Source organism: Eulemur rufifrons, chromosome 7 (genome assembly GCF_041146395.1).
Source record: "Eulemur rufifrons isolate Redbay chromosome 7, OSU_ERuf_1, whole genome shotgun sequence".
NCBI lineage: Eukaryota > Metazoa > Chordata > Mammalia > Primates > Lemuridae > Eulemur > Eulemur rufifrons.
In genome coordinates this window covers 128,684,934-128,704,863 of record NC_090989.1, presented here as the reverse complement: position 1 = coordinate 128,704,863, position 19,930 = coordinate 128,684,934, and the positions used below count along the sequence as shown (strand labels likewise).

Genomic DNA, 19,930 nt, shown 5'->3' with positions numbered 1-19,930 from the left:
TATAAATTATAAAATCACAATGTAGAAATATACATTTAACATAATAGGTGGAGCTAAATGAACAAAAGGAGTAGACAAGGAATTCTGAAAATTTAATAGACCATTTTGAGAATATGACTAAAACTATTTATTCCCATACTACACACATACCTGCATATATACTCAAAAAACTGCACACAAAATTCAGGAAAACTGAAGAATCCAGGCTAGAAACCTGTGCAGTGGAATGGCCCAGAAGGCTGTATAATTTCCTAGGCAAGTACTAGTCTGTACAAAAAGCAACCACTTTCACCCAGGAATGAATATGATGTGAACTCTTACCGTGGACTGAGGTCTGGGGGTCCAGCACTGTTTGAAGTTGAAAGTTGCAATTTCAAGTTCTTCTCTTTCCTTTTCCCATGGTTTAGGGGGTCAGTTTCCTGCTTGGTTTTGGGAGAATTAGAACTGGAGACTCTGATAGGTGAGTGAAATGGCACTGTTCCCGAGGCCAGCTGCTTTAAGCTTAAGCCTAGATAGCTTTTATTGCTTCCAACCTTCTTGCTGCGTGAAGAGGACGATCCCCCTGTGTAGATGGGAGAGAAGGAGGCTGTCTCCTCTTCCTCCTCTTCCTCCTCTTCTTCATCTTCCACAATGGATGGGAGTCTCTTGTTGATGCTGCCATTTCCCTTGGGCTCTGGCTAAATCAGAGGATAATACAAATTAGTACAGATTGCAAAGACCTCTTAAGAGGTATATCATTAATGCTAGAGGTTCCATTTGAACAAAGTCAGATCCCTTAGAGACTTAAGTTTTCATTAAAACTGAAGTCTTCACAGATTTTGCTATTAACTTTTTCAGCTGTTAAAAGTTTCCCCACTTCTGATCTTCAGGTTTACCCTGTCTGCTTTCCTGACTTTAACCCCCAACCTTTCTCTTGGTGGGAAGCTGTGCAATGAGAGACACATTTTACCAGGTTTGCGTCTATAATAGATTTTAATCAGCCTATACCTTGTGATAGTAAAATGATGACATGCTCTTAGGAATAGAGATACTATGGAGAGTTTTAGGCTTTGTTATTTAAAATGACAGAGCCATTAATGGAACTTTATATGGAGATCAACCAGCAGAATTACATTATCCTTAAAGAATAAAAATCTTTCTTTTTTGGTTCACATGAATAGAAGAATATCAGAAGTGTCCTCAGCTACTTTGCTTCCTGCTTTCCTTGTTTGTACAAGTCATGAACAAGAAATGATGTAAGCCACCTGGTCTACTTCCTTTGAGAAACTTTAGGAAAGGAAGGAAAAAGAGTCTTGCCAAAACCCTAGACCCACTGGACTCTTGACTAAGGTCATTCAACCTTGTAGGCTAAGAAGAAAGAAAGAGGGTGGGAAAGGACAACTGAGGTGATGGTGGAGGGGCAAGGCAGAGAGGGCAACAAAGGCTAAGCTAGTGGCTCTGAACAGGGTAACTGTAACAGTGTGCACCTGTTGCTCTGCCCCAGACATGGCTTCTCTGCTCCAAAAGGTCCATTCATTTTTCTGTGCCTCAGTTTCTTTTGATGATATGGTTACTTATACCCACTTATCAATAATTTCTAATAAAAATTAGAGAAAAAAATCCCTGAAAAACCCTAAGATTAAATCTCATGAGCTGTCATGATTATGACTTCAATGAACACTTGGTTCATTGGCATATATGGATTTTTAAGTCTCTATTACAGGTATAATAATAAATCTAACCAAAAATTGTGGTGACTTACAGGCAATAGCCCATTTAGTTTAGGCCATATCTGCTAAGCGAAATGGTTGGTTTACTGGTAAGGTTTTTTTTTTTTTATTTTAATCTTAATGTCTCAAAATTTAAATGGCATTCCTAGACTCATCTTTCCAACTACATATGGTTATTTTAATTAATGATGAGGCCACAAGTTCTTTATTGGGATAGTCATGGTGTTGCTTTTACTTGCTTGCTTTTGTTTTTCACAGCATCTAAAACTCTGTGCTTTTAACAAAAGTTGGGCCCACATGGAATTGCTAGGGAACATTTGTATACTAACATTGTGGAATAGAAAAATTAGTTTACCCAGCTAAAGACACAACAGGGCAAGCTTATCAGAGAAATGAAAATCAATGAGTACATTCTCTAATTACAATTTGCTTTACATTTACATTGGCAAGTTAATCATTCCTTTGTTTCACCCAAGGCTCCATTGGCTCTAATAGAATCCTCTGACTAACACCTTATCAAGTATTTGTACTTCTACAAGTGTGTATATGTTTCATACTTCCATTTTGTCACGGAGACTTGGTGTCTTGGATAAGCTGCTTAGAGACTGACTCTCACAATCAAAGCAGCAGACATTACTTATACCAATAATTAATTATCCCACCTACCATCATTACAGACAGGACCTAAATTTATGTTATCAAACACGCAGCCTCACATTAGCCTCTGCGCAGGAATGCCGGTAATTTTCTTCAGACCACTTGCTTCCCTTGTGTAGCTGGATTCACCTGTTCTACTCTGCCATAAAGTCCAACCACAGAGCTCTTTCTTCTCAGCTGATCCATCCCTTCATTCTCTTCCTGTCAATGAGGGCAATGAGGTTTTTATATTCATAGTTAAATGAATCTGGAATTTGGCTCATGACATTTGCTGGAATAGCCACTTTAAACTCACAGATGACTAGATTATGTGAAGCCTGTCTTGAAGTAGAACAGAGTCTAGTGACTGAATGTATGAGTAAGTTTTAGAAGTCTTGTGACTTATTAGCTGTAACCTTGGTCAAGTAATATAATTATAAAAGTCTTAGTTTCCTCACCTGTATATTAGGAATGGTGTGAGGGAAATAGTACATAGTAGATAATAGAAATTAAGCACTTAAGCAATGTGCAAGGAAAGAGTTTAATAAATACCTGCCTAGGCAATGATGATCGCCATAAAGAAAATGGAAACATTTATATTGCAGAAGGTGCTACAGAGAATGCTGGTTACCTCTTTTTATGCAATCTCTCCTTCTTTCTTAGTTAACAGCATTCTTAATAATGCACTCTGCCCAAAGATAACCTTTATCAGTTTCTCTTGCCACTTGGTTTGGCCATGAGGCTAAATTCTGGGATGATGGCATGTAAGTGGACAGGTTTTAACTGACTTTTAGGAAGATTCCTACAACAGAGGAGCCTCTATCTCACTCTTTCATATTTCTTTGGTTTCTAATCTGGAATCTGGATAAAATGGATGAATGTTCAGCAACCACCCTGGAGAATGAGGAGATCTTGGGGAAGGAAGTCATATGCTGAGGATGATGAATTGTAAAGAAGAAATCCCAGGAGCCTATTGACACATGGGAGCTGTTATATTTTCCATTTCTGGACTTGCCTATGAGAGAGAAATAAGCATCTATTGTTTTGAAACTTCTGTTATTTTGTTGGTTTTAAAATTACAAATGAACTTTAACCTAAATCAGAAAGAAGGATTTTTTCTGAAAGTTAAGGATGTTGTATTTTGGGGAGGGATCTTCATCTCCAGAGTGCTATGAAGGAGTGAGAAATTCAAATTGGAAAATTAAAAGAAAAGCCTAGATTTCTTTTCATGAGAAAGAGAATATAGAAAGATCTGGGGGACAAAGTCAATGGAGTAGTGAGGAAGGGTTGTCTGAGAAGAAAAGTTGAAACATAAAGACCACTTTGCTTGTTGCTGAGGAGGATTTTGTAGAGAAGAGAGAGAAAAGACAACTTCCACCAGAGAGAAAATTGGTTGAATGCACTGACACATTTTAAGAGTTTTTAAGAAGTTTCTTAATGTTATATTAAAAGTAAACACAGTTTTCCCCTCCTCCACCAACTTTAGTAAATTACCAATGAGTTCATAATGTGTTATGTGATTGGATCTGTTTGTGTGCCTCATTGTCAGAGGATTATTAGTAATAAAAGTCTAACTGATAAATTTGACAAATCACTGTTTCTTTGGGAAAGTTTTATGTGAAATTGGAGAGTACTTAAAAGTTGGAACTGTCTTAAGAAAGAGCTCAAGTGAAACTACTTCCAGACTATCTCTGAACCATATTTTTAACATTATGGATACTTAACAAGAAATTGGATGCTTACAAGAAAAAAACTGACCAGCAGTTTTAAACACACTGAAAATACTTTTAAAATCAATACCTCAGGGCTTTGCTGCTTTTGGCAGGTTTTGGCATTGTTATAAACTGGTTTATCACAACAGCTATAAAACACTTACATAGAGGTATGAGTTTCAATATTTCTCTATACCCAAACTCAAGAAAGTCAGTTGCTACATCTCTCTTTGGGAAGTGAATTAGGGAAAGCAAATAATAAATACATCAAATTCTGAAGAGAAAGAAAGATTTATTGGAAATCATCCAGATTTTAGATAAATATTTTGCTCTTTAGCAAAAACCATACCTGTGAGACTGTAGATTTGTTCGATAATCTTGTTATCACCTGAAAGAACAAACAGATATTTTAACAATTGCATAGACCTCTCCTGGTGGTTTGGGCCTGAGGGAAATGTGGGAGGCTATGGAAAGAGAAGAATAGACAGAGAATGTGTGTGAGAGGGAGCAGGGGAGCGTGGGAAGGGGTATGGATCTACCTGTGTAGGCTAGAGAAGAGAAAATACCTTCTGAAAGGTGCTTAAAATATCTCCCAAATCCTACCCACTCTCTATGATGGCCTGTGTGTGTAATGAAAAAATAAGCAGCAAATTAAATGTCTACCACAGGGCAACACACATAGTAAATAATGGTCACAATATGAGGCTTATTAGCTACATTTTCCATCTTGATACTTTATTCTCTTTTTGCTTTCATCTATCTTCTTTCCTGCTCTTTTGCTAGATTCTCTTATTCTTTCTGATTTTTCTCTCTGGGTCTGTGAATAGAAATCCATTAAATCTTTTCTTATTTAATCTCACTACTTTCTATTTATCTGCCTCCCTTTTTTCCATGAATGTTGGTAAGGGTGATATCTCCTTCCTGTCTATTTGTTTTATGCTGTACTCACTGTGGTGTTCCTTGTGGACAAGATTAAGTTTATCAGAAATCATAATCCCTTATTTAATGAAATCTAAGATCCCACTGATTGTAAAAAAAGAAAAAAATTCCATCAATTAAATTGTGATATGCCATCAATTGTAAGACAGATCTCAGTTTCAGAGACGCTAAAATGTGGGAAAAAATGTATATCTTAAATCACTGAAGCTTGGATTTCGGGACACATTTTGTATAAAATCAAACTATGGTACTATGGAGGAGTATATTAAAAACATGTACATTTCATGATGTATGAAGAAGCTCTGAAAATTGTGACATGTCCTAGAAGCATGCTTCTGATATCATCCACATTGTTTTTTGCGCAAACACACTTCTTTCATTTTAATGTGGTAATAGATGCTATAAATTAACATAATCTTATTCACATAAAAGAAATTTGCACTTGAAAATGATTTGCCTAGTAAGCCAGACATATTTGGTAATTCTCTCACCCTCTCATCGTTTTTTTTTTTTCCCCTAGATGATTAGGGAAATAGATCTGTTATTATTTATACAAATGCCGGCTTCATTATTGCTGTGCAAATATATGTTTCATCAATGTTTAATTTTATCAAAGCAGTCAACCCATTCTACATCTGCTTAGTTGCCTAAATATGCATTAATCAGAAGCATTTTAGACATAAGTTTTGTAATAATTCCCTAAACGGTGACAAATAAAACAGCTGAATAATTAAAAATGTGAAAAACAAAACAAAATTATGATGCTCTTGCTACTGTGGTAGACATGAAAATGTGTTTTTAAAAAGCCTTTCAATTATAGTTTGGATTAAAGAAAGAACATCACAGTGGGATTCAGGAAGCCTGAAAGCCTCAAGGTCACAAATGTCCTTAGAAGTACAAGAGAAAGAGGCTCCTGGCTCCCTGGTTTACCTACCAGATGAGTTTTGTCAAGTTGCTGAGTCTCAGAGTTATTTTCCTTTATTAGTGCTTCTTAAATATACGTGTGCACATGAATCACTTAGGGACTTTGTTAAAATGTAGATTCTAATTGGGGAAATTTGAGGTGGGTCCTGAGATTCTAAATTTCTGGTGAGCTCCTATTTTATACCAACGTTGCTGATCTGGGAGGCACACTTTGAGTAGTAAAATCTCATAACCAACATCACAGTTATTTATCAATCTATCACCTATAAATTAATTAAATATTCAACATGTGATAAGCACTCTGTTAAGTGTTTCCCAGGCATTGTCTCCATTAATTCTCATTGGGATCCTATGAGGTAGATATTTTTAATCTCCATTTTGCAAAAGAGGAAACAAAAGAACTAGACAGAATTAAATGACTTGCTCAAGGTTACAAATTAGTGACTAAGTGGGAAAATGAACACAGGGTAGGCTGTTACAGGGATTAAGTGCAATAATATATTTAAAAGTGACTGGCATGCAATATATTTTTCTTCCTCCTATTTCTTGATGCCTTTGATTACCCAACTTAACCCTACCTAATGTTTTACCAAACTCACTGATGATCAAGAGTCAAGCAGAATCAAGTATACCTCATATATGTATGATTAGTAATTTCCCAGCGCTGTGGTAGCCCCTTTGAATAAATAATTTCATTTGCATATAGTGGTAATCGCTAATGTTTAAAAAGAGTGCTATGATAAGATTCATTCTGAGGATTAGTACTTCATGCTGAACCAGATTCTGCTAAATGCATGAGATGTTAGTTTAAGGGAAACTTAGTATTTTAAGAGTAGAAGTGACCCTAGAGTGTCTGCTACAATGATTTCTCTACCTAGCAGATAATAGAATATCTTGAGAAGCTTTCTTTAAAAAATCAGATTCCAGCGATTTTCTTTCAAATGGTGGTGAGTAGGGCCCAGTAATTTAGAATTTTACAAAGAACTCCAGGTCAGATTCGAAACCACTGAGTCAGTCCAACTCCCTAACTTCAGAGATGTGGAAACAGTGGCCCAGGGAGGTAAGACCACTTGCTCACTTCATCCATCAAGTTAGTAGCAGAACCTTACCAAAAGCCCTGCATTTTGACTCCCAGGGTTCCTCACACAGAACCATGTTTTCTCAGGTACTTCCTCAGGCACTTAATGCTTTCTTGGGCTGGAAGACTAAATGCCTGATGTATTGTGGAATTTAATCTGGCACTGTGTTTTGATGATTGCCATAAAGCAAATCCCCAAACTCACACTAGGTTACTCAAGTACTGCTTTAAATTTTCTTTGGTCATAAATTTCTTTGGTCACAAATTTCTCTGGAAATCTGATGCATTATAAGCATTCTCTCCTCAGAAAAAAATGCATGGATACAACTTTTGGATAGAAAAAGTTTATGGACCCCATTTTCTTATCCCAGCAACTAGAAGAGTACTCAAAGGTAATTGAGAGGTGCTGTCTAATGCAATTTTGAGTCCCCTCCTACATAAAATTTTTACACCCTTTAGAACAATAAAAAGAACTTCTGATCATCTCTAATGGGAGTTTTTTATTTTTCTTAAATACTAGAGGTATAGAGGTTAGGAAAATAAAAAGGAAGTAAATCAGACATAAAAGAAAGAATGGAGGCTGGGCACCTCCAGGTGGCTCACTCTTGTAATCCTAGCTCTCCGAGGCGGGAGGATCACTCGAGGTCAGGAGTTTGAGACCAGCCTGAGCAAGAGCGAGACCCCGTCTCTACTAAAAATAGAAAGAAATTATATGGACAACTAAAAATATATATAGAAAAAATGAGCCGGGCGTGGTGGCGCATGCCTGTAGTCCCAGCTACTTGGGAGGCTGAGGCAGTAGGATCGCTTAAGCCCAGGAGTTTGAGGTTGCTGTGAGCTAGGCTGATGCCACAGCACTCTAGCCTGGGCAACAGAGTGAGACTCTGTCTCAGAAAAAAAAAATAAAGAAAGAAAGAAAGAATGGAGGTCATTGCAATAAAGTCTTTAGAGAGATAAAGAAGGTTCACGGTCAGCCAACTCAAACCTTAGAATTGCATCTGTATCTGTCAGAGAGGAGGAAGCCAAGTGTAGGCAAGAAGGATATGGCACAGTTATCATGAACAGAGGTAGGGCTTTATAGCCTTGTAGACTGAAAAAGAAATACTTTCTCATCCATAGAGAGTTGGTTTCAGAAGCTTCCACATAGCTTTTCTTCTTTTCCTTTTTTTCTTCATCCTAACCACCTAAATTGCTCTATCATGCTGTGAGTGCAGTGGGAACTGAGAGGGAGGGCTCCTAAATTGGAAAGATACTGCTCTTTGGCAAGGAGAACCAGAGAGAGAAAAAATAGTCTCTTAGTTTTCATACTTTCTGCAACAAAAAAGCAAAACAAATTCACAATTTTTTTTTAAACTGTGGAGAGAAGGCCTCAACATCTACTACTGAGCTTGAACTGCAAATGAAAATCAAACATACTAGGCCCATTAATAGTAATTTTAAATGTGAAAAGTGCCATCATATTCCCTAATGTCATTATTTTACTGAATGAAGACATTTCTATAAAAGCTTTCATAGCTCATACCTGACCGTGGCCATTCTTTCTTTCTTAAGTTCTTAAATCCCTCAATAGTAAATTCTCCTGCTATTAGAATGGTCACTGATTCTTTTAGTTGAGAAGGGAGCTCCTTAATTTCTTTCATCTATTTCCCTCACTCTTTAAATGCTTCTGAATTCTGACAGATGGCACTATAGCAACGGCAACAAGGTTTGGGGCTCAGCCTTTCTTAGAATGCTAATGTTCCACCCTTAGAAGGAACTTGAGTGGTTTTTCAGTTACGGTGAGGCAGTATCAGCAAACTTTTCTTAATCTCAACCTCCTTGCAAGAGGCTGGGCCACCAAGAAGTTGACTACTAAGAAGCAGGAAAGAAGCAAATGTCAATGGAACCCACAGCCTGGATCAATGAATCCTAAACTGTAACCTCGTAGGCCAGTGGTCCAAGGAATGTACGGAATCTACTTTCATTGTTTACTTGGTCCATAGGTCAGGATTTACAAGCCCTTGTGTGAGCTGCAAATGTCCTCTCAATATGAAATCTCGTAAGACACTAAAGGGCTTTGGCAGGAATGTTATCTACAGCTGAATGCTCAATTGGGAAATGAGATGCATATTATCAGCCTCTTCTTTCTGATTGATTCATGATATCTTCTGCTTCATTAATAATGACACACTGATTAAGTCACAAAGCAGATTGAAGGAACGTGTCCTCATTCAGAAAAAGAGATTATTCCATATTTTATCTTGTTCACTGGACAGCAACGTAACCAGGATTGGTGGCTGCTTGGAATAAGCAGATTATGAATGAAGCATAGTAACAAATAACCCCATAACTCACATGTCCACCCCTGCAAAACCATAAATAATTGTTGTATAATAGAGGCAAGTAGCAAATGAAAAGCTCTCATTTTCATCTCTGATCTGCTTCTTCCTCCTATAGACTCAAGTGGAGGTGCCAAGAAGTAGTAAATGACACCTGTGGCAGCTGGTAGGTGGGAATAGGAAACGGAAGCCTCTGGAGAAAGGACAGGGCTTGAACAAGCAAGCACAAATTTTCAACTAAACAAGTCTGAGATTTCACCACCAACCAATCTGAAAAAGAGATTTTTTTTTTGAGGCTGATCTGAAACCCTAAGTGAGTAACACAGTTTCTGTTTCCTTTGTTTGTTGTAAAACTTAGAAATAGAAATGAGGTTTTAATGAAAGAACTGATGATTTTGACATTTCCCAATTTCATTCCGAGCCTTGAGGTCAAGACAAACTATTAAGACTTAAAGGAGAATTCTCTTCCTTTGGGTAAATACTATCACTTCTGATGCAGAAAGCACAAGTCAAGTAAGTGAGTCCTGATTTTAGGATTTATTGACTGGCAAAGCTGGAGAATCTGCTACTGAGCCCACAGAGTAGGGAAGCACCACAAAAACTTTTCATTGTATGTTATGATAAAAGGTCTGTGTGCCGGGTGGATGGGACCCATTTTTGAGGTAGGGTGCATAGTGGTTAAGAACTGAGATTTTCCAAGTCCTGTCAATTATTAGCTATGCAATCTTGGGAAGCATATTAATTAGGATAGAGTAGGTAATGCTGAGGTAACTAACAGTGCTCTACATTTTATTGGTTTAGCACAATAGAGCTTTATTTCTCATTCACAATTTGATGTGTGTCCAGTAGCTCTCTCACAGGGGATTCAGGAACCTAGGCTTCTTCTATTTTGTTGTTTTGCCATCATGTGGCCTCAGGATTGTCCTGCCATCATCCAGCTGGCAGCTCAGCAGACAGTATGGGGAAGACATGCTGGGCATGTGACTACCCCAGCTTGGAGTGACACATCACTTCTATTTACATTCTGACAGCCAGAGCCAGTCGCACGTCATTGTCAATCGAAATTCTGAGAGCCTGCATTTCCTCCCGTCAAAAATGATGATAATAAGTGGAGTTGATTTGAAGATTAAGTGAGATATATATGTGTAAACTGAACAAATCTTAGAGATCCAGTGGGCCACATTTGGCATCGTGTTACATTAAGAGAAACACAGTTACAGCAACCAAAACTAATTAAAATGTAATTCTGTTTTGTGTGTGTGTCTTTCAAGACCCTTTAAGGGGATGTATTTGATAACTCACAGTAAGACTCCTTAAGATTGCCTTTTCTGTTCCACTGGCAATAACAGAGGTGCCTTTCCCTCAATTCTCTCCCCGAAACTCTCTGGATCCCTCCTGTTCATTTTTTCCCTCTGGCCATAATTCCCAACATTCCTGCCAGAGGTGACAAGCCCTGATAGATGGTGTCATGCTCTCTAGGCCTTTTTTTTTTCTCCAGAGACAGAAAGCATTTGAAGCCTGCTGGGAAGTAAAAGCCTCTAAGCACTTCAACTTCATTATCCACAAGAAATTCTCACATGGAACTTATGGTGAAAAATGTCCTCACATTGTTACATTTGTTAGGTGATTGGTCCAGTGTCTGGCAAGAAGAATAATTCATGTTAATAAATATTAATTAGATTTTACTGATACATTGGTTATGAATGACAGTTTTCTTTAAATTGAGTTAGTGTGGGAAATAGAGAATTATTACATTTTACATCAATTGTTTAGCTATGTCATGGTTATTTTAATATTCACACAGATGGGTTTGTCCAACTTGAAACTAATACATATGTAGAATTTCTTAACAAATAGACATATGCTTTTTAAATACCAGTTTTTCCCAAATTGTTCTTTTGGCAAAGGGGCTATTATCCTATTCCACAAAAACACACTTTTCTTTGTACAACATCAGATAGAATACTTTATATAAAGAAATGGCTTTGCATTCTATTCTTTTCTTTCTCAATTCCTTTATCTTCTTCACTTAAACAAAGTCAGGCATTTTTGAACTGTTCATGGGTACAAATACAGTCAGTCAATAAGACATTGACAGTATGCACAAATTAACTCAAGCACAATTATCTCGGAATTCAAATGCATAAAATACAAGGCTTTGAAATTGAAAAAAAACCCAAAAGTGTTTCTTGATACTTATTTAAAAGCTTGGAAAATGCAGGATGATTTTGAGGGAGAGGGGGTTATTTATTAATATGTGGTTCATAGCACCCTAAAAAATGGAGAAAAATCTACACTATTATGTGAAGAAAAACTGGAACTCTCTCAGCAATGACATAAGAATTTCAAAGATTTCAGGCTTAAGAAGCTATGTCCCGATCAATGATTTGGGAGTTCAGCAGGGTAATCTGTGCTAAAAGAATTTACACTGTTTAAATTCATTATATTGAGCCGAGATGAGATCCCATGCCCCTCCGTGACCCGCTTCTGATTAGGGTACAATGGTTCCTAGTTAGCTTGTGAAGTCAGCTACTGTGTAATTGTAAGGAAACACAATAGCTGGTTTCAAAAGATTCTCAGGATATCCACTGAGTATTTTGGTTCCAAACCAGGTCGGTTAAGAAAGATGCTCCATTTGGTGTGAGAAGTTTGTGCATCACAACTCCCCATGGCACATTTAAACCTAATGCAAAATGCCTAATTTGCTGCCTAGGAAGCTCATTGTCAATTATGCACTGTAACAAAAAAGTTGAACAGCCCTATATGTTGAAGATAGTGCTTGAACCAGCAAACGGAAATGAACTACTTTGCTCATTTGAACTATAGTGCCTTGGTTAAGCTCACTTAACCACAGAAAATAAGAAGAGGATCAGGACAGCAAGGTTGTAGGCATCCTTTACATGACCAAATGCATACATTTTTTTTGCTTAAAGAAATCTTTGAAACTTAAATGTGAAGAATATTTTTCATCATAACATTACCACTTTTACTAAATAATCAGTCATTTCCAAGTGGGGAGGACATTCTCACAGTTTGTCGATAAGAGGCCAAGCTTCTTATGTTACAGCTGTGTTGTACTCAAATTTGATGTGTGGAGCACCATAAGGAAGATATTATTGACTAATTACATATTGACTAAAAACAACTCTTTGTGAGAACTGACAATGGGATAACAAGCCACTGAAATTTAGGAAGGAACACATCTGATTTGGTATTTTTGCTCCCTTAATTGTGCTCTCAAAGAAGGAATTTCCCAGTACAAAAATTATGGCATAAATAAAATATGCCTGGCCAGGTTGGATGGCCCTCCTGTAATCTCAGCACTCCGGGAGGCCTAAGCAGTAGGATCGCTTGAGGCCAGGAGTTTGATACCAGCTGGGGAAACATAATGATATCCTGTCTCTAAAAAAAAATATGCCTGATATATCTCCAGTTTCTCCTCTGGGTCTCTTTTTCAATGTTTTCACTCAAAGCATGTTTCCTGTTGGAGGCGGGGTGTGGTGGGAATCATTCTCCTGTTATTTATATAGTCATGTGTATTTTCTATTTATTTTCTTATGTAAATTTATATTTTGAGCCTGAGCTCTCACCATAGGATAGACATTTCCTTAACCTTTTAAAATAAACAGTGAGGAGTTTAGGGGAGAGGTTCTGTGGGAAGGAGCGGTGAAGCAATGACCCTTTCCTGAAATTGTCTTATGTGAACAGGTTTTAAAGTTATCACACAGCAACCTAGTCACAAAGTCATCATTTCCCAATTTCAGGAAAATCACAGTGATATCTATTGAGAATCTCCTCTTTGTAAAAATGTAAACAGTGAACAGGGCATGCCCATTTATAATAGGCATAATCATTTCTTTTAGTGGGATCATTCTGAACTTCACTAATACAGTTATTTACAAATTTTGAACAAAGCAATCTTTTTAGTTATACACATGAAATGTGTACATATACCTCTCTTCAGAGCAAGCTTTTCTCTCCAATTCTTAAGGCTATCATTTCCATGGTAGCAAAATATGGACAGGTGACTCTATTGAAAGGATGATGCTTCTGTGACTATCTATACAAATTCATGCAAACCAATTTTGGCTTTTCAAGCTGGCAATATCTTGGATCAAATTGTGCTTTTTCAGTCGTTTCTTTGGGGGTTGCAGGAAACCCACAACACTGGATTCTTCGGAGGAACGATTCTAGCCTTAGTTGTGTATGTATTGAGTCTAACACTCAGGGTTTCTGGATCCTTATTCATTGCTCTTTTTGACAGAATCCTGTTTGTTTGTTTCTCCGTACATGATGCTAACATTTTGTACTATCAAGACAGAAGAGTGACTAATATCCTCAAAGAAAAATGCAAACTGTATGACCTAGAATATAAATATGCTTTGTTAGCACTAATCAGACTTGAGACTTTATGAATGCTGGCAAAATGCAGTGACACAGATCAGTCACCATATGTTCTGCTTTTAAAGACCTTAATGTTAACAGTAGAAAATATAAGTGGGATTACCACATCACTGAAAGCTTGGCATCTTACAGACATTCATGTCAGAATTTTCCTTAATCATTTTCCTCAGTGACATAAAAACCAAACACATTAAATTCCAATTCATTTGGCAGAAATTCATCTTCGTGGGTCCCTCCACCCTTACCGAGTTGTCATTACCACATGCTGGCCTTCAAATTCATAACTTCGAGGGACTTCAGTTTTCCCCCTACCTTGGCATGTTGTTTGTTCCTATTTCTGACTACTTGGCTGCTGCTTCCTCCACGCAAAGCCGCCACCTTTTCGGCATCCTGGAGGGCTGGGTTTAAATGGTGAGCAAGTAGATGCCTCGAATCTGGTCAAACTGGAGGCCCCAAGATCTGCCCGCTGAGCACAGTCTGTGCTGCGTTGTAAGCAGACTGCCTCCACCATATGCCATTCTCTCTGCTGTCTACACCTTTTTGGGGAATTTCGTGGGAAAAGCACTATTAAAGATGTTTATCCTGGGATTTTGTAATTTGTTTTTAATTTTAATTTAATTTCCACCAACTTAGCTCATTTACACAGCTTTAATCATACCACCCACTGACTCTATACTGTAACAGTAGAGTTTGAGATTTGGGATTAAAAGGCTAACTGGTTTGGGATCAGACGGCCAATGGAAGAAATGTTCTGCATGCCCAAGGGTGACCTGTGACACATTATTGACTGGCACAGCCCCAAACAGTGAAATATTTACTACAAGAAAACATTCAGGATTATTCTAACAAGTCCCAGGAAAGCAACTTCTTGGACAAAAAGCAGAATATAATTATGTTTTAAAAAAGTCCTAACATATCCACATATAAAGTATTTGCAAGTCGACTGAGAAATGTGAACAAAAATCTAAATTAAAAACATTACTTCTTTTATTTATATTCTCAATCCCTCTACATAAATGTATGTGTGTGTATGAGTGTCTGTGTACAGAGGAAGTTCTGAGAATGTGTTATTTGTTACTAAATGTGATCTAAATGTGATATATTCACACTCCAATGTGATTTTTATTTATTTCAACTAATTAGAAGACCTCCAACTACTTACAAGGATGAAACCGAGACTGGAAAGAAATTGAAATTCTATCTTGCACATCTGAAATGACGGTGTAGTGGAGATTTCACAAATTTACTCTTAAACATTGAGCAAGAGAAGGATGAAGAACAATGATGTATATGGGAGAGTGAAAGGCAAAGAGAGAGGGCAAGTCAAATGGCCAAGGTACAGTAGTTTTGCCATTTTATTTGTCCTCTTGCTAATGAAATATCTTTCCCAAAATATTTAGTTCCTTCCAGTGGGCTTTTGATGAGATATGACAAGCAATGGAATTAACGTTAAGAAGATTAAAGTGCATATTATTCTGGAAATTTGGTATAATTTCTGCAATAAGTCAGAATGCCTGAAGAAGAACAGCCCCTATCTCTCTGATTTCTGGAAGAATGCTTTAGTGGACAAATGTACTAGGCATGTATGCAGAAGATCAGAGTTTGACTTGATTTTATACTATTTAATTATTTCACTAATTCTGTAATCTCAGGCAGTGAACTACTTGAACACCCAATTCCCTCATCTGTGAAGCAAAAACATAATCCAAACCCCCGGGGATGATGAAAGGATTAAAAATTAAATTAAATGAGGCAATGTAAACAAATTACCTTGTTCATAATATGTACTTAATAAACATTGGTGTTCTTTTCTTTATATGGTCAGTAGATGTGTGACTAAATATTCAATTGAGAAAGTAAACAATGATAAGATTTATTTTGATTTTTTTGACTAAATCTTATTTGAAGCACATGTGTGGTGTGGTCCACGGGAGATTTATCCAAATGTGAAAGTCCTCTGTACAAAGGGAATATTCCAATTCATTAGGTATGTACTTCATTTAGTTATATACCTAACCAATGACTGGATTGAGTGAGTAGCTTTTCTTTTTTCCTGTCCCTGTAAGTTAATTTGAATTGGGTTTAGGCCACTTCAAATCAAAAGAAAAACAGATTTATTGGATGTTGCATAAGGCCCCTTCGAGTTCTAACATTCTATGATTCCGTGGACATGGAAGCAAATATATGTATATATAAATGAATTAATTAAATTCCAGTAAAAATTCATATACTTTGTACCAGCATCACCACTAAGAAAAGGATTGTAAAGATGAATAAAATATAATTATTATTCTCAAGGAACTCATATATACACAGCTGAGTTCTTCACTTATAACCTGGTTGGATTCTTACAATTCACGTTTTAAAATCTTTCTCACTGAAGTGTAGTATACCGAAAAAGGGCATAAATCAAAAGTATGCAGCTTAATGGATTATCAAATAGTGCTGTGGTTAATTTTTTTTTATTTATATATTTGGCTTATGAAACTTATTTTCCCATGGAAACATGGTTCCTATGAATGCTCCCTTAACTTACCTGGCATTCAGTGCTCATAGAATTAAGCAACTGAGCAAGAATTAATAACTTTGTTTTGATGGATAAACTTGCATTAAGTTTCAACTGGATTTTGGAAACAGGTGGTTTGGGGCTGAAATTCCAGTTCCTGATCTCCCTTACTTCCTTGCTGAAGGACTCTGGGCCAGTTTTTTTTTTTTCTTCTCCCATCCTTAGTCTTATCTAGAACATGAACTTATACAATTTATTTGCAAAGTTGTGAGAATAAAATAAGTTCATGTTTGTAAATGTTAGTGTACAGCTTGGCTCATAGGAGCTATTATACTTACAGCAACATGAATATCATCTGCTTTTGTCTTGAAAGTGAGGCTCTGTTGCCCCGGCCTACAGAGCTATGGAGAGAGCGAGCACTGCACTTCTAAGGCCTAAACCACCATCCAGAATGTAGTGTGGGATAGAGGATCCTGGTGCCCGCCACCTGTCACTTCCAAGTAACAGTAGCGGAGGTCTGAGGATTCCTGGTGGATGTAGCAGTAGGCTGTTTTTCATTCTTAAGGAATACATATAAGTGGAGCCTGTCTGGGGTATGTGTGTGCATATGCAAATTTGACACTTTTTTATTTCAGGCTGAACATCTGCTGTTCCCTGCAGCATGGAAGCAACTAGAGAAATAAAGAAAGAAAAACTCTTTTTGTCTTGTTTATGGGATGGCAGGTAGCCTTTTTTCCCTCTGTCTTTCCTAACCCAACCAACCTCTCCCCACAAACAAACTTAAAAATCTAACTGCTCACTGTTCAACTTGCAAATACAAGCTGAAATACCCAGATGCCACCAAAATGTGGCTGGTCTCTTTGCAAAGTGTCATGTTCTTTGATTGACAAGAGGCTACACAGGAGAGAATCCAGAGGAGATGAAACATGAGCCGTTACTGGATGGTTTAAAGCTTTTTGTGTGTTCTCTATTTTCAATGCTTCTATTTTAATATATATTTAAATGGGATTTGCTTTCTATGGAGATGTTGCTGAGAATGATTGCATGGAGACTTACTGTGCTGTGATTACACAGAGGAGACCCACAATTCATACAATCACTAGCCGTGCTTCATTTGTTCAGTGATGACCTCTGCCCACCTACCCTTTTTCTGGATCTTGTCTCTTATCTCAACTCTTCAGCCCACAGGGTTGCCATGGAAACCACCATGCTATTACAGTGTGATCTCCCTTCATCCTTGAAGTCACCACTCTCCCTACCACACACACGATAATTAATGAAAGCTGGATGGACACTTGACTTAAGCTGACCCACTCACTCTTTTTACAAGAATCTAGAATCAACTAAGAGAATCCAGTTTAATTTGCTTTCTGCTTAAATTGAAGAGCTGCTGTCTTGAGACCATTTTCCTGCCATTTGGATGAGGAAAGAAAGATGGCAAGACTACTGAGGTAGAAAAGAACAGAGAGGATATGCAGAGAAAAGGAAAAGTAAAACATGGAGCGAGACTTAACAGAGTTTGAGAACCTGATTGTAAGAGTTCCTGAGATCCAGAGGGTGTGTGTGTCTGTGTGTCTGTGTGCCCATGCATGTGTGTGTTTTATTTGACCCCATTAGATATGTGGAATTCTCACAATAAATCCCCCCTGCCTTTAATGCTATATTTCAGTTGGATTTCTATGGCTTACAGTCAATATCTTCATTCTGAATTATCCCAAAACTTACGAGAATTCCCTAGATGGCCCTTTTTCTAATGCTCCACACTAACTTGACCCTAAAATAAGAATTTCAAAAAAGAATCAATCTGTAGTGAGAAGAGGTGAGAATAACTTCTTTCCTTTGTTTACAACTTTTAGGAATATAAAGCCTTCACCTCTGAGGCAGGGGTCTAGAAAGTTAGGGTTAGAAAGGAACATGAACTTAGAGTCCAGTGGAGTCCAGCTGTCATCGATACCTTCTTTAAGAAAGAAGACGGATAATAATGAAACCATAAGCTTAGGCGATCACTAAGAGGAGAAGGGGCACTGAGCCTCATTTTGCTCCAGTCAGAGAAAGTAGGATGTGTCAATTAAGTGCAAGAAGTCCAACAGTAATTATCATTTATTCAACACCATGAGCATAAACAATACGAGGCTCTGGAGAAACTAAGGAAAATATATCTTCCTTCAGGATGCTATGTGTGCCACAATCACTTCTGAATCTGCTAAAAGACACCAATATGAGCAAAGTTCTAGAACATAAAAAATATGCTGTATGCTAGTAAGATTTCCTGAGATTCTCCTATCTAACATCATCTTAAGCACCATAAAAGTGTATAGTAGGTAAAACCAGTTCACTAAAAGATATTTCAGGGAAGTATTTTTCCTTCCTAAGGAAGAGTATTTTAGAATACAAAACTGACAAACAAAACACTTGTTGGGCTCAAGATGACAAGGAAAGCTGACATGATCAAATGACATGTGAGTCCTTCCATATGCAATTTTCTAAGAACAATTATCTCAGAAAAGTGCAGGATTAATTATGTTCTCTTATTACACAAGACTGTGCTAGCAGATGTACACCTACACACAGACTACTCTTGAACTAAATATTTCTCCTGTCAGATATGATTTTTAAAATTATTACTATTCGGTAAATCATTTTCAAGAAAATTGCTTCCAAGCAGCCAATTTTATTTCAGACTGAAATAGGGACTAAATTTAAACCAAGTCTCTTTCAAAAATCTCCGTTTTCAGTACACTCTTGAATTAAATTGTAATATAGTTACATAGGTGGCAAGAGATGTTGGCAAATCAAAGACTTCATTTGAAAGATCTAGTCAGGCTTGTTTTTATCTAAGGGGGAAACATGAAGTTGAATCTCATTTATATAGTGCAGCTTAATTACACAAGAAATTGCCCAGTGCCAAGAGGTCTAAGCAGATGCAACTCAATAGTTCATGGAAATTAGATGCCTTTTCTAATAATATTTGCATTTGAGATAGGGGCTGCCTTCTGAAAACATAAAACTGGAGATTAAGATTCACCTTGTGTATTAAAGACATGGGATCCAGACTTAGGCATAAATGTGCATTCACATTCAGATGCCTACTAAGGTTAATGCTGATGAGGGAACATGAGATCAGATTCTATCAGGTATTGTACATTACAGACCTTATACTTCACAGATTACCATTAAAGGCAACAGATCTGTGCATTACATTTTAATGGAGTATTTTATGACCATAAATAAGCTGTTTTACTAGACTTTGGAGTTTTCCACATGTAAATTCATTTTAGCCCCCAAATTTGTAGGCTTGGGCCTGGAGCAATAAATGTGAGCTAAATATGTTCAGAATGATTTAACGGTTAACAGTACTGCTTCTCCACTTTCTAGGGGTATTAGTATTGTAATAGTTTATTTCTACAGAAAATGGTTGTGTTAGCTTAGATTTTAAGGTAGAGCTTCTTTTATTTTACACTGATTACTATACCAAACCACCTGGAGGAATTTTATTACCCATATTGTAAGCTTTTTTAAATCTATCATTCAACTTAAATTCCTCATTGGGCTTTTGAAAACCTCTTGTCCTGATCTTAGGGGAAATGAAAAATAGCTGTTATTCAATTTAGCTGTTCTTTCAATTTGTTCTTTCAAATCCTACTATTGACATTCTTTTTGGCTTTGTTACTTCTAAGGAATATAATTCTAAATTTCTGTAGCTT

The 19,930-nt window shown here is 37.1% G+C and overlaps 1 protein-coding gene across 1 annotated transcript in view; it reads right to left on the bottom strand.

Annotated features, from left to right (window-relative positions):
- Positions 1-19,930, bottom strand: part of KCNH8 (potassium voltage-gated channel subfamily H member 8) — a 363,798-nt gene that overhangs the window by 33,587 nt on the left and 310,281 nt on the right. The window contains exons 12-13 of the mRNA XM_069473285.1: positions 4,407-4,445; positions 322-677 (exon numbers count right to left, since the gene is read on the bottom strand). Coding sequence (XP_069329386.1) covers positions 322-677; positions 4,407-4,445 — 395 coding nt within the window. The remainder of the gene's footprint in view (positions 1-321; positions 678-4,406; positions 4,446-19,930) is intronic.